General features: G+C 35.5%; 1 protein-coding gene across 3 annotated transcripts in view; it reads left to right on the top strand.

Annotated features, from left to right (window-relative positions):
• Positions 1-14,351, top strand: part of LOC150110636 (EEIG family member 2) — a 140,141-nt gene that overhangs the window by 104,932 nt on the left and 20,858 nt on the right. For all 3 annotated transcript variants that reach the window (XM_090399984.1, XM_090399976.1, XM_090399968.1), the window contains exon 8: positions 2,561-2,666. In XM_090399984.1, the coding sequence (XP_090256110.1) occupies positions 2,561-2,666 (106 nt within the window). The remainder of the gene's footprint in view (positions 1-2,560; positions 2,667-14,351) is intronic.

Here is a 14,351-nt window from a genome sequence, read left to right as displayed (position 1 = left end):
TAATTTGAATGATACTTTATTCATGCTATATATGTGGAAAATTCTTATCTTAAGCAACAGTTGCTAATTAGATCATTTTTGCACAATAACCTTTTATGTGTTCACTTCATTATTTCTTGTGTTGCTCTTGAACAAATTCTTTTCTGATATTGTATGTCTTTTTTAAGTTATTAGCTGATAATTATGCATTCTTACTGTGTTTTAAACTAGCCTGTGGCCCTGTCTCACTAAAAATAAATTGATTGAGTTACTGGTTTTGAAAATACTGACATTTAAGTGATCTGTAAATATTTTAATGTATGTGTTTCTGTGCTAAGGCAAATGGATCCCATCAACTATTATCAGTAACAAAAAAGAACTTAGAACTTGAAAGAGGAGATGCTATATTAGTAAGTAGCTTATCCATTCATAACAAAAAAAAAAAAAAAAAATCAATTTTAGGCGACATCAGCTATTAAGTCTTAGGGTGTTTCTTCAGCAAGAAACCATCTGATGTGAAGGGTTCAAAGGATACTAGGATGAATGGTGAAAATGACCAACCAGGAGTTTAGAACTAAATAAGTATTAATTTTTCAGAAATAACAACATACTAAAATATTAATTATATTAACTTTAATTCTTTCCTATAGGGTTCAGGGATTTAGGTTGGTAGTAGGAACTACATAAAAGCTGCAATATCTGTTTCTACAGAGGGCAATTGCACATAATCCAAACATAAACATAAACTATAGCTGTCCACATTGCAGACTGCATTGATGTAATGTATGTTGTGATTGGTCTGTAGAGTGAAAGTCCGTGGTATAGTTTTGGTGACTTGTGCTGTACCCTTATCTGAATATATCAGTGCATGTTTGTGTGATAGATGTCTGGAGAACAAATTTTGTCAGTGCGCATAGCTTTACCTGTGAGGGTCAGGGGTGTTGTAATGGTCTTCAGCTATTTCTCTTGGCATGGGAATTTTTTTTTTTTTTTTGCCTCTGTACCTCATATGGTATTGATAATGTGCTTAAGTTTGAAAGACTTAAGTTCAAATCTCATTTAGGGCTGTGTTGAATCTTTATCTGGGCTTTTCACCTGAAGATGTGTTATCCAGTCTCATATGAAGGTTAGTAGCATTTTCATTCTGCAAAACAGAAACCAGCCAGAAGAATGCATGCAATTAATATACTGGCTTCATAGGCTTTGTGCTTCAGCCATAATTCTAAATAACAACAGCAATGACAACTCAGATCTTTGGTTGTAGTGTTTGGAAAAATACTGAATGGACGTGCAGCACCTTCGGATAATGCAATGCTTGCTTTCCTACATTGTAATAGGTTTACAGAATAGATCCACATCTCTTTCGACACAACAGTGCACCATGTCATTCATGTTGCAACATAGTTTCAGAAAAATGTAAAAAAAAACTTGAATATTCCATGCCCTTTTTAGAATCCTATTTTAAACCTTTCGGACAAACTGGAACATGAGAATGTGGACTAATGCGTACAATGATAATACATGATCATATTAAAGGAAGAACTGTCCAAAATACCTGATTATTATAACACACTGGTGGAGAATGTGTTAAATGGTGATGTGATCAGGTCCAAAGGAGAACTAATAACTATTTTAACATAATTATGCAAATCCTACCTATAAAAAGTTGTAGGTAGGATTTGCATGTTATTACCATATGTGAACTAAATGTAAGATAACTTGGGAATTCTGCTCTAATGACCAAATGTTAATTACTTATTATGTGACACCTCCAAGGTGTCACATAATAAGTAATTTTCAAGCTACACAATGCCATCAACCACTCACCACCACCGACGGCAGTATGTTTGTCTATAATTTACGTGTTTTCATGGCTGATTTGCCTGTATGTGAAATGAAAAACCAGAGTTTTTTTTTTGGGGGGGGGGCGTGCTACCTCTATATCAGATCGGCTAACTCAACTTCAATTGAAAAAGCCCATATAAAGATTCCTCTCGTCATGACAGGAATCAAACTTAAGTCTTTTCCAATCGAAGGGCACAATGACCCATTGTTATTCCAATTGCACAATGGTGGTGGTGCTTAATTTTTCCAACTGTCTTAAGCCTCTAGTAAGCAATGTTGTAGTTTCACATCAGATGACAAAAATTGCATGCTCTTATAAAGACATTTGCAAACATTTGTGCTGTGAGCCACAGTAGAATTTGAACCAGTTCAGTCGAGCATTAAACACAAACAATATCCTCTGAAACATAACATTCAGTTTTTATTTACAGTTTTTGAAGGAAGATGAAATAACTCATATGATAAACAAAGCAGTTACTGTTCTACTAGTGGGAATAATCTGAATGTGATATAAAGTTTTATTTGCACCATTGTTAATCAACACATAAGTCATCAAAAGATTACAGAATGCTGCATGTTGTGAAGAAATATGTCTTAGCTAGAACAATGTAATATCTCAGTGTACAAAATGAAAAAGGAAAGAAAAAAATGTTGGAAATACCTTGTAATTGTGTCAAAACATAAAACTTAAAAGGAAGTAAATGCCTAGAAATTATAATTCCATGATTCCCTTTAGAGGCAAGGAGCAGAAGAAAAGCGGATGGGCTCTACACGTGTTAATCCAGATCAAGTGACTGATGAAGTGATTAACTCCACAAATATAAATGATGGATTAGCTGAAAGTAAGTTTGCTGTGATTGGTTTGTTCTTGCTCCTTTAGTATGTATTTTATAACTTGTTATTGATTTTTAAGTTAGTATTAAATTTTCTTAGCTTATTTTATTTTCTGTTGCTTATTAATTATGTATTCAAGTTTCTTAAAATATGTTGTACATTTAACCTTCATTTGCTTAAAGCATTGTGAAAAATAGGAGATATTTTTTATACCATATTCATATGGATCTAATTGTCATCATCAAATTCCTGACATATATCCTCGGGGGGGCGGGTGTAAAGGATCTGATGATAGTACTACATGAAAAGTTACAAAGTTACATTACTAGCTTCCTATCAACAATTTTTCCCCTTCCAGATTAGCCTGTTATTTGCTTTATATTTCTAAGGCAATTTTTACTGCATCAATCCATCTACATCTTGGTCTTCCTTTGGATCTTTTTCCTGCCATCTTGGCAAAGAACACTTGTTTTGCTAATCTTTCCTCTCCCATTGTGTTCAAGTTGGCTATACCACTATGACATCTGAGATTAGCTCTGCTAAGATATTCCTGAATGCCAACAATGCCAAGTTCTTTCCTGATAGCCTCGTTTTTAATATCATACTGCCATTGATGCCATCTGTTCAGTCCCCCTAATCTTTCTCAGGACTCATATCTGTGGTCCCCAGTCTTTGATGAAGTGTTTTATTTCTAACACATCTCTTAGATTTATAAGTTAAAATTGGTTTGAACACTGTCTTGTGTACTGCTAGTTTAGTATTTTGACTAATGTTTATCATATTCCATACAAATTTATTCAGTTGACTTCGTACCATACCAACTTTGATAATTCTGCTGTATATTTCCAAATTTAATTTGCCATCATCACTAAAAATTGTGCCTAAATAGCTGAAATATTATACTTGTTCTATAGGTTTACGATGCAGTTGATGTTTCTACCTGTTTTCATCGTCTTTTTAATGCTGATTTTCATACCAAATTTATTACAGCAATTATTGAATTTGGTCAGGGAATTCTGCATACTTGGATTTATTTAGGAGTATAACATCATCTGCATAAAAGTAAAGAACTGAGACCAACATCTCAGATCTTGATATTAAGTTTAATACTGCTTTCCTTCAAAATGTGATCCATGTAGATGATGAATAACAGTGAAAATAATGTACACCCTTCTCACACCTGACTTAACATCAAACTATTGTCCTGTACCTCTTTCAATTTTAATTACTGATTCAAATAGAGATTATGCATTGCTTGATTTACACCATATAACTGGAGCATTTTCAACAGCTTTCCTCTTGGTGCCTTATTATATGCATATGCCTTTTCCCAATCTGCAATCTACAAGATGAATAACAGTGAAACTAATGTACACCCTTGTCGCACACCTGACTTAACATCAAACTATCTTCCTGTACCTCCTTCAATTCTAATTGCTGATTTGCAATTCAAATAGAGACTATGCATTGCTTGATTTTACACCATATAACTGGAGCATTTTCGACAGCTTTCCTCTTGGCACCTTATTATATGTATATGCCTTTTCCCAATCTACAAAATGTATATACAGATCCTTGTTATATTCCCATAATTTCTCAAGTATTTGTGAAAATCGGATTCTGACAACCCCTGTTTGGCCTGAACCCAGCTTGTTTTTCTCCAAGTTTCTCCCCCACAGTTTTTTTTTAGCTGTTTTTGCAGAATACTTGCATAAATCTTACTATGAACACTCAAGAGAAATTACTCTTTAATTCTCACATTCAGCTTTACTCTTTTTTTTTAATAGATGGTACTATGAGCACTCTGCTCCAATCATCTGGAATTCAACCTTCTGACCAGGCCTTCTGAATTATTCAGTGTAACCACTGTAAAACTCTTATCTCTCATATTTTGGCATTTCTGGTTGAATATCATTTACTCCAGCTGCCTTTCCGCATTTCAGATTTGTGATAGCTTTTTCTACTTCAATGATACAGATATATATGAGGATTGTTTGAAAAATTTGGTAAAAAGAAATAAGTTAAACATATTTTTTTGGAAAAAATCACCTTTATTTCTCAACATAGTCTCCATCGAGGTCTACACATATGGTCCAGCGAGTTTTCAATTTTTTCATCCCATCTAAAAAGTAGGATTTGTCAAATCATGCAAAATAGTCGTTGACAGCCTTGATGACATTCTCGTTTGAAGAAAATTTTTTTGCACCAAGCCAAATTTTTAATTTTGGGAACAAGAAGTCACACGGGGCCAAGTCTGGAGAATACGGTGGATGTGGAACCAATTCGAACCTCAATTCATGCAAATTTGCCATTGCGATGGCTGATGTGTGAGGCAGTGCATTGTCTTGATGAAAGAGCACTTTTTTGTGGCCAATCTTGGCCGTTTTTTCTTCAGTTCTTTCAAACGGGCCAACAATGACGCATAATAGACTCCTGTTAGTTATTGTCTTACCCTTTTCCAAATAGTCTATCATAATAATTCCTTGGGAATCCCAAAAAACAGTGGCCATCACCTTCCCAGCTGACAAAACGGTCTTCGTTTTTTTTTTTTTTTTGTGCTCTTTCACGGACACTGTCCACTGTTTTGACTGCTGTTTGGACTAAGGTGTGTAGTGGTGGATCCACGTTTCATCTACAGTCATGAATCGATGCAAAAAATCCTGTGAATTGTGATTTAACATCGCCAAACACTGCGTTGTGTCTTTTTGCATGCGTTTTTAATCGACAGTCGACAATCGCGGCACCCATTGTACACACAGCTTTTTCACGTGCAATTTTTCATGCAGGATATTATACACCCATTCAGTTGAGATGCCTACAATCTCACACACTTTCACTTGGCAGTCTTCCATAACGATACCATGGATTTTGTCAATCATTTCCTTCGTAATGACCTCAATCGGGCATCCAGAGCATGCTTCATCTTTGATGGACTTACAACTATGTTTAAACTCATTTATCCAAAAATAAATAGTCATCTTTAATGCTGATGCAGAGTCCCCATGAACTACATCTAACTCGGCTTTTGCACTGCCATCCACTTCTTCAAATAAAAGTGTTTTATCACTTTTATTTGAAGAAGTAGATCTGAAAAACGAAACTCGTTTTTCACCATTTTTTTTTGAAAAATGGTAATGCTGTCATTTTAAATGTTTGCCAAACGAGAACCACACCTTGCACTTGACTAAAATTTTGCCAGGGATCATGAAAAAGATATGTGCCAACACTGATATGAATGAAAGAATTGTGTCGGCATCTATTGGAAATTTACCAAACTTTTCAAACAATCCTCGTATATTAGAGATGGCATTCCTGTTGTTTTCATGGTGTTTTTTAACACCATGCTGTCACTGCTCATTTCATTTAGCAATTTTTCAAAGTAATTCCTCCATACATCAAGATTATTTTTATCCTCATTCTTATGTCCCCTTTATTATCTCTAATTCCTTTTACACTACTCTTTCCTCCATTTCTGAGCTTTTTCAATAGCCTCAGAATATCTTACCACCTTCCTGATATTTAATTTCAATGTTCTTATTAAAATCTTCCCATGATTTTTGTTTAGCTAATTTTGTGCAGTTCTTTGTTATCTTACATTTTTCTCTGTATTCTCTGAGAACACAAACTGACTTACTTGCCAGGAAATTTTGATATGCTTTCTTCTTTTCCTTTACTATTTCTTTAAATTCCTGAGTCCATCATGGAGTTTTGATTTTTCTATCTTTGCAGATTACTTCACCACATGCCTCTCTGAATCAGAGTTTTCTTTTGGATTTGCCACTATCTCCAAGATTTGGTTCTTGTTTTCAAACTCTTTCTGTTTGTTTTTCAGTGTATAGTTCATATCTGATAGCTGCTCAACTTTGATTCGTTTCAAAACTTTTTTACATATCCTTCTTTTCAGTATGAAGTTCAATTTTATCCTGCTCGACACTAAATGGTGATCACTTCATATTTCAAATTGTATACTCTTGTGTCTGGCACCAGTAGGAAAACATTGTTATCAACTATAACATAGTCATTGATACTGCTCATTTCTTGCATCTTCTCCATGTGAATTTGTGCACATTTTTATGTTGGAACATGGTGTTAGTAATAACTAGCCTGTGTCTCGAGTAGAAATCTAGCAGGCACTTATCATTAGCTTTGCTCTTTTCTCCAAATTTTTGCAAAACATTCTTATATGTGATAATCACTTCCTACTCTGCTGTTTTGATCTCCAAAAGGACCAACTCTTCCTTTTTCATTGTGCCAACTGCCTTCTCTAATGCCTTGAAAAATTTCTCCACTTCTTCCTTATTAGAACCTTCTGTGGGACCATAAGCACAAATGTCTCACTGTCCAGTTTCCCATTCTGATATTAGCCCATATCACTACTTGATTTTGCCTGCCATTCAAAAAGATTATCCTCATATTTAGTGTTTAATATTATAGCTACTCCTACTTTTCCAATTCTTCTGCTAGTTTCATTTCTTTTCCATCGATGCTTCTTATGTTGATGGTCCCAATCGTGATCTCTGCTGATTTCAAGTTGGGATTTTTTCTAGTAGCTGACTTTTTGGTGTTTGTCCTAGTTCTCTGACGTAAACAGTCGGGATGGGGTGGGGGGGGGGTCTTGTTTAATTGGGCAAGCCCCATCTGGCATGAAATTCCATCATGTTGTACCATCATTTTCAGTTATGGCTGAAGCTAGTAAGAATACAATTTAGTTGGCTTAATCCCAAATTGCCAGCCCATCCTTGTTCGTTCAAAATCCAGGTAGATACCTAACAGGGTGCACCATGAGAAGGTGAGGATTGGACATTAGGTCAGAAGCCCTGGTTGGTTCTTCACATTCCCCAAAAGGCCACATGGAGGCCTCCTCCCAGTTTTCCAGCCTTGATCCTTAAGTATTCCTTATTGTATGCACCCCTTATTGGATCCGATTGTATGTTTTCATGTTATACTGTATTTTTTTTTTTCATATTGCTGAAATTTCAGTGTGAATCATAAAATTTATAAAGACAGTTTAAATTTGAAAGCTGATAATATAGGGATCTAAAAGAAACAAAAAGGGGGAGGGTGTCATCATCATGATAGAGCCATAGCTGTGTACACACCCAGAACACTTGTATGAAAATATTGGGTACATATATCAATAATTTCTTAGTAGGTTGTGTGTATATTATACAGCTATGACTATTAATTTATGGGATCAGTTCAGTGATGATGTATCCATCTAAATACTGGTGGATCTATCAAGTTGAAGAAGGCCATGAAATCTGGAAGTTGATTAGGAGTAGGTGTGAAGAGTATTCCAACTATTAATAGGATCATTGCTCATATTAATAAAGGGGAAAAATCTCATTAAACAGTACTTTGACCATCCTGTCCTGTCAGGTGTCTTCTCCCTCCAGGAGATTGACTACCATGTGTCTCCACCATGTCCTATTCTGCACCTCTCTGCTGCATTCCTCATATGAGAGATAGGTCCAGTTTTCTATATTTTTCATCCACTGCAGTCTTTATCTTCCTCTTTCCCTCAACAGTTCCTTCGAAAAGTGTCCTTTGTAGGCAGTTATGTTTCAGAATATGTCCAAAATATCTGACTTTTCACTCTTTAATTTCTTTCATCAGGCTCCTGTTTACACCTGCCATCTCTAGTACCTCCTCATTTGTCTTTTTGTCTTTCCATGATATTCTCATAATTCTTTGCAGCATCCACATTTCAAAGGTCTCCAGTTTTTTCGCACTCAGATTGGAGAGTGTCCATGTCTCTACTCCATATAATAATGTAGATCATATGTAGTATTTGGAGATTCTTAGTCTTGTTTTCAGATTTAATTCTCTAGATGTTAGTAGATTTTTCATACTGTTGAAAGTTGACCTTGCAATTTCAATCCTTTTTCTAATTTCATCTTCTGTCCTGCCATTCTCTGTGATCAAGCGTCCGAGGTATATGTATTTTTGCACCTGTTCTAATTTATTTCCTTTTATATTGATGCATATTTTTGGTATTTTCTTTTCTCTGGAAATTATCATGATTTTTGTCTTTTTAAAGTTGAAACTGAGCCCATACTGTTCGCTATACTTGAGGGTCTCATCTATAAGAGTTTTGAGGTCATATTTGTTTTCAGCTAGAAGAACCGTGTCATCTGCATGTCTTAGGTTATTAATAACCTAAGATATGCAGATTAATAATGCACAAAACTTAATGAACTGATGTGGTTCAGATTGCTCATAGAAATTAAGCAGTGTGCTACAGTCTGAAGTTGTGACTTAATGAAGATTATTCTTATATCAGAGTACATAATGGTAACTGTAATGTTGTCAGAAGACATTAATAGGAAAAAAGAGAAAGGGAGGGGAGTTTATTATTGCTTATCAGGGCACAAATGATATTGATATTTGAATTCCTATTCAGGGAAAGAGTCTGAAACAATGCTCAATTATCATTTACAGTTGAGGGTAGGATTCTAATGGGAATTGGCAAGAGAATACATGCAATTAAAACAAAGGATACTGTAAAAATAATCATAATTTAAAATTCTGAATATTTTTACAAATTGTTTATGTTAGTACGTTTATTAGTTTTGGTTTCATAACACGCATTGTCAGCACTTGCAATGTGCCCGTTATTGATGTTATTTTGTCAAAATGAAATGTGAAGCATTTAAAAAAAAAAATTCATGTACTTACTGGATTTGGATAGTTGTGTTACTTTCAGAAATTTTATTGTAGTTTAAAATATTAAGCGTTGGGTTTTATGAAGACATTCTCTTGTCGCTAATGAAGACAACGTGTCAGCCATTATACTTAGCTTCTCGCTTGCCATTTTCATGAAGTGCACATGCTAGCCGAAAAGTTTGATGGGTGATTGACAGCTGACAGAGAGAGCGTTCAGTATTGAGGTAATGGGAAGTAACAAGGGAGCATTCGGAAAGAAAAGAGAACGCAGCCCGGCAGATATTTGGGTTCTGAGGAAATTAAGTTTTTTTTTATGTGACAGTCGGAGGAAAATTAATAGTATATTCCAAAAAAGGAATCATAAAACTGTGAGTTTTTAAAGTGGGAGACTGTCAATAAGTATTGGTAAATAAAAGCAGATATTGCTATTGACGTTCTAAAGAAATGTTTGAGGAAACGCTAATTGAAAATTTCATCTGTTTTAAGGACGCCGGATCTGTTTGTTATTTCTACTGGAATAGGAGATGGAATTTAGCAACTTAGATAAAGCAGTAGAAGAAACCTTTTGCTGGTGCAAAAATTGAACTGCATGAGGTAAGAGTACCTATACTTCGGTAAATTCGGACTTCAGAGTCAGGAGAAATAATGTGTCTACATGAGGGTGATGAGAAAGGATCCTATGAAAAGAAGACGAGAATCTTATATCTTCGGAAAAGGGCCTTAACAGAGAAACTGGCTGTGATCATTTTGTTATTGTGTAAATCTTCATCACATCCACTAGACTAAACAAAGTGTTTAGTCTAGTGGATATGATGAAGTATATGTTAAACAAATCAGTAATAGAATGAGTTAGAAAATTGGTGAACTTTTAAGTGTATTTTAAAAGGCCTTGTAGTTATGTAATTTTGTTTTGAAGTGTATATAAATATTGTTTTTGTTTTATTAAATGTCTAATTTTTGTATTTGGTCTTGAGTCAGTGAATTTTTTTTTGATTCTGAAAGAAACAGTAAAAAGGTCATTGTACAAATCGGAGTGAACCCTTGTGTATATATATAAATACATTCGGAAATAGAAATAATTGTTATAGAGAAAATCTCATAAAACTGAGGATAGATTAAATAAAAATCAATAATATTATCCTATCTAAACAAGTGGTGCAGTCGAACAGAGATCTTCTCTTAACAGAGATTAAATAATAAAAATCTCATCTCATAAACAAAATTACATAACTACAAAATGAATTGGATCCAAGACCTTTTAAAATGAACTTACACTTAAGAGATCACCCATTTTCTAACTCATTCTATTACTGATTTGTTTAAGATATACTTCATCACATCCACTAGACTAAATACTTTGTAGTAGAAGAAACCTTTTGCTGGTACAACAATTAGCAAAAATTGAACTGCATGAGGTAAGAGTACCTATACTTTGATAAATCGGACTTCAGAGTGAGGAGGAATAACGTGTACTACATGAGGGTGATGAGAAAGGATCTATGAAAAGAAGAAGAGAATCTTATCTTCGGAAAAGGGCCTTAACAGAGAAACTTGCTATGTTAATTTTGTTATTGTGTAAACAAAGTGTTTAGTCTAGTGGATGTGATGAAGTATATGTTAAACAAATCAGTAATAGAATGAGTTAGAAAATGGGTGATCTCTTAAGTGTAAGTTTAATGGTAATTGTAATGTTGTCAGAAGACATTAATAAGAAAAAGTGAAATGGAGAGGAGGTTTATTATTGCTTATCAGGGCACAAATATGATATTGATATTTGAATTCCTATTCAGGGAAAGAGTCTGAAACAATGCTTAATAAGCATTGTCTACAGTTGAGGGTAGGATTCTAATGGGAATTGGCAAGAGAACACATGCAATTAAAACAAAGGATACCATACATCGATTACTAGTGGGATGTGGATTGCGCTGTGCAGACAATATATTATGTAGTGTAAAATACTCTCCTTTCCATGAGTTCTGTGACTCTATGGAGGTGTCACATAATAATTTAAAGACCACATGCAAGGTATTAGTGGAATTGTTAATCTCCTCTTTTCTCTGTATGCAGCTTATGTTAATAGTCAGTCGTGGAGAGAAGTCAATTCTATATCTGGATTTTTTTTTTTTTTTAATTGGCTGACTTAAATGTTTTAGATTCATATCTGTGATGGTGCACGGAAGATCCTCAAAATCAACATGCTGAATATTCCAAAGAATGAAGCCCAGGTATGAAATATTTTAATTATTCACTGTACACACATGCATACACACTACCAATAATTATCCGGACACTCATTTTATTCGAAGTTGTGGAACATTCCAGGTTTGTTAATAACATAACTGGTGTACAGATAGTAGGAAGCAGTATTTCATCGTAGTAGTTGAATACAAGTGATATGGCAACATGATGGGAACTCAGTGACTTCGAGAGAGGTGTCATCATGGGCTGTCACATTGGTGGTGCATCCATACGTGCCATTGCCGCTCACTTGGAACTTCGAAAATCGACACATTGCCGATGTGATCAACAATGGCATCACTAGTGCAGAAAAATATCCAGGGTGACCGCCAAAAATTACTGACGGGGACAGGTGGGTGTTAATGGGTGGCACGTGAAAACTGGCTACAATTGGCACACACCATCCTTGATGAGTTCCAGAGCGCCAATAAAACCGTGGTGAGCACTAATACTGTACAAAAAGAACTCCATTTACTGCGTTTCCACAGAAGAGCAGCAGCACAAAAGTCAAACATCTCAACAATGAACAAGGTTGCTCTTTGACCAGTATAGTATGCAGTTATTTTGGCTGAATCCCAAAATGTCAGCTCATTTTCATTTGTTTTCACTAGATATATAGGATTTTTCTTGTAATCTCGGAGCCAGACATGCGAGTACTTAAAATAACCAACTCATCATTTGGAAAGCGAGATTTTTTGGAGTTGTTTACATTCATAATTGGTTTTTCTTGCTTTACTGGGTATGTGAGGACCTCTTAATATTAAGAATTATTGCTGTTGTGTCATTTCTTGTAAGCTTGAAAAGCTACTTTAAGGCATAGGTGTATTTTTCAATCAACGTGCATATCAGATTAAAAACCATACTTTTACGATTTAATCATAGAAATAGCAAAGTTTATTGGATGATGAAGCAACTCTGCTCTCCAGTCAAAGGCAAAATTATGTCTGATACAAAATTTTAATTATATAAAAGGTAAGTTAAAAAGACATACCTGCTTGTGCAATTTTTTTTTTATTATTATTATTATTATTATAAAAACCTCCATGGAGTCCAAGACTCATTGTGGGAGGTCCACTGTTATACACACAGTTTATCATACTGTGCCTTAAATATATTCACTGTCTCTGCACACACCACACTCTCGGGCAAAGCATTCCAATCATTCACCACTCTCCATGCAATAAACCTGCTCCTCACTCCCTTGTTCACACCCTCATTATACAGCTTCCAGGAATGACCTCTTGTTCTCCTGCTATCTTCACCCATTCTGTGCACAACCTCCCCGACATTAATCTGGTAATAACCACTTAACAGCTTATATGTCTCAATCATATTCCCCCTCCTCCTTCTATCCACCAATTTCTGCAAATTGCATTTTGTCAATCTGACTTCATATGCTACATTCCAGTGACCAGAAACCACCTTCGTCAATCGCCTCTGAATTTTTTCCAATGCAATTTCATCTTTTTGAAAACCAGGTGACCAGATCTGTGCACAGTAATCCATATGTGGCCTGATCAAAGCCTTATACAAAGGAACCATAACATCCTTACTTCTACAAGTCAATGTCCTTCGCATCATTCCCATTATCCGCTGTGTTGTCTTCACTATTTTAGTAACATGTCCCCGAAATTTTAGGTCCTTGTCTACAATCGCTCCCAGATCTCTCATTTCCTCTACCTCTTCCAAGATATTCGCACTGATTGTGTACTTTACATCCCATCTCTGCTTCCCAAATTTCAAAACCTTACACTTTGAAACATTGAATTGACATCCCCACTTATTTACCCATTCAGACAGTATTCAAGTCCTCTTGCAAAGCTACAGCATCCACACTACTCCTGATAGCTCTGCCCAACTTTGCATCATCTGCAAACAACTGCACATCACCATTCAGACCTCTCCAGATATCATTTACATACAAATTAAACAGCAGTGGACCCAAAACAGATCCTTGAGGTACACCACTAGTAACTTTCCTCTTCTGGGATATCGCTCCTCCATAGACAACTCGCTGATACCTATCAGACAACCAATCTCCAATCCAGTGAACCAATCTACCGTTCAGCCCCATCCATTCCAATTTAATTACCAGCTTGTCATGTGGCAATTTATCAAATGCCTTTGCAAAATCTAAATATACCACTGTATATGCAATACCTTTATCCAACGCATTTGTCACTTTATTATAAAAAGTAAGCAGATTGCTAAAGCACGATTTTCCTTTAGTAAATCCATGCTGGGCCGCCAAAGAATATTTTTCTGTTGTCAACCCAATTCTGAACTTTATTCCTAACTAACTTCTCTAATACCTTGACCACAACTCCAGACACACAGACTGGTCTATAATTCAAAGCCTTACTCTTATCACCTCCCTTATGAATTGGAACAATTTTACCCTCTTTCCACTCGTTTGGAACTTGACCCAGTGAGAGACTCATGTTGAAAAGATATACAAAAGCTGTTGTTAACTCTCTGGCACATTCCCTGAAGACACGTGGTGAAATAGCATCAAGTCCCACAGCCTTATTTACATCAAGTCTATTCAATTCCTCATATACCTCCTGTTCACTTACAGTTCCTCCTCCTCCTTTCCCACTGCTTTCAAGTTCTGCATGATGCCACATTCACAAGAATGAAATACCTTTAGAAATTGCTCACTAAATATCTCAACTATATCCTCCGCAGCGGTTATCATTCCTCTGTTTTCACCAATCAATCCCATCCTACCATAATCATTCTTTCTTCTACTGGTGACATATCGAAAAAACTCCTTAGGATTTTTTTTG

Source organism: Typopeltis vanoorti, chromosome 1, assembly GCF_054136105.1.
Source record: "Typopeltis vanoorti isolate ZY-2024b chromosome 1, IOZ_Tvanoo_1.0, whole genome shotgun sequence".
NCBI classification, from domain to species: Eukaryota; Metazoa; Arthropoda; class Arachnida; order Uropygi; family Thelyphonidae; genus Typopeltis; species Typopeltis vanoorti.
The sequence above is the reverse complement of the archived record's forward strand: the minus strand, read 5'-3'. Positions and strand labels throughout refer to the sequence as shown.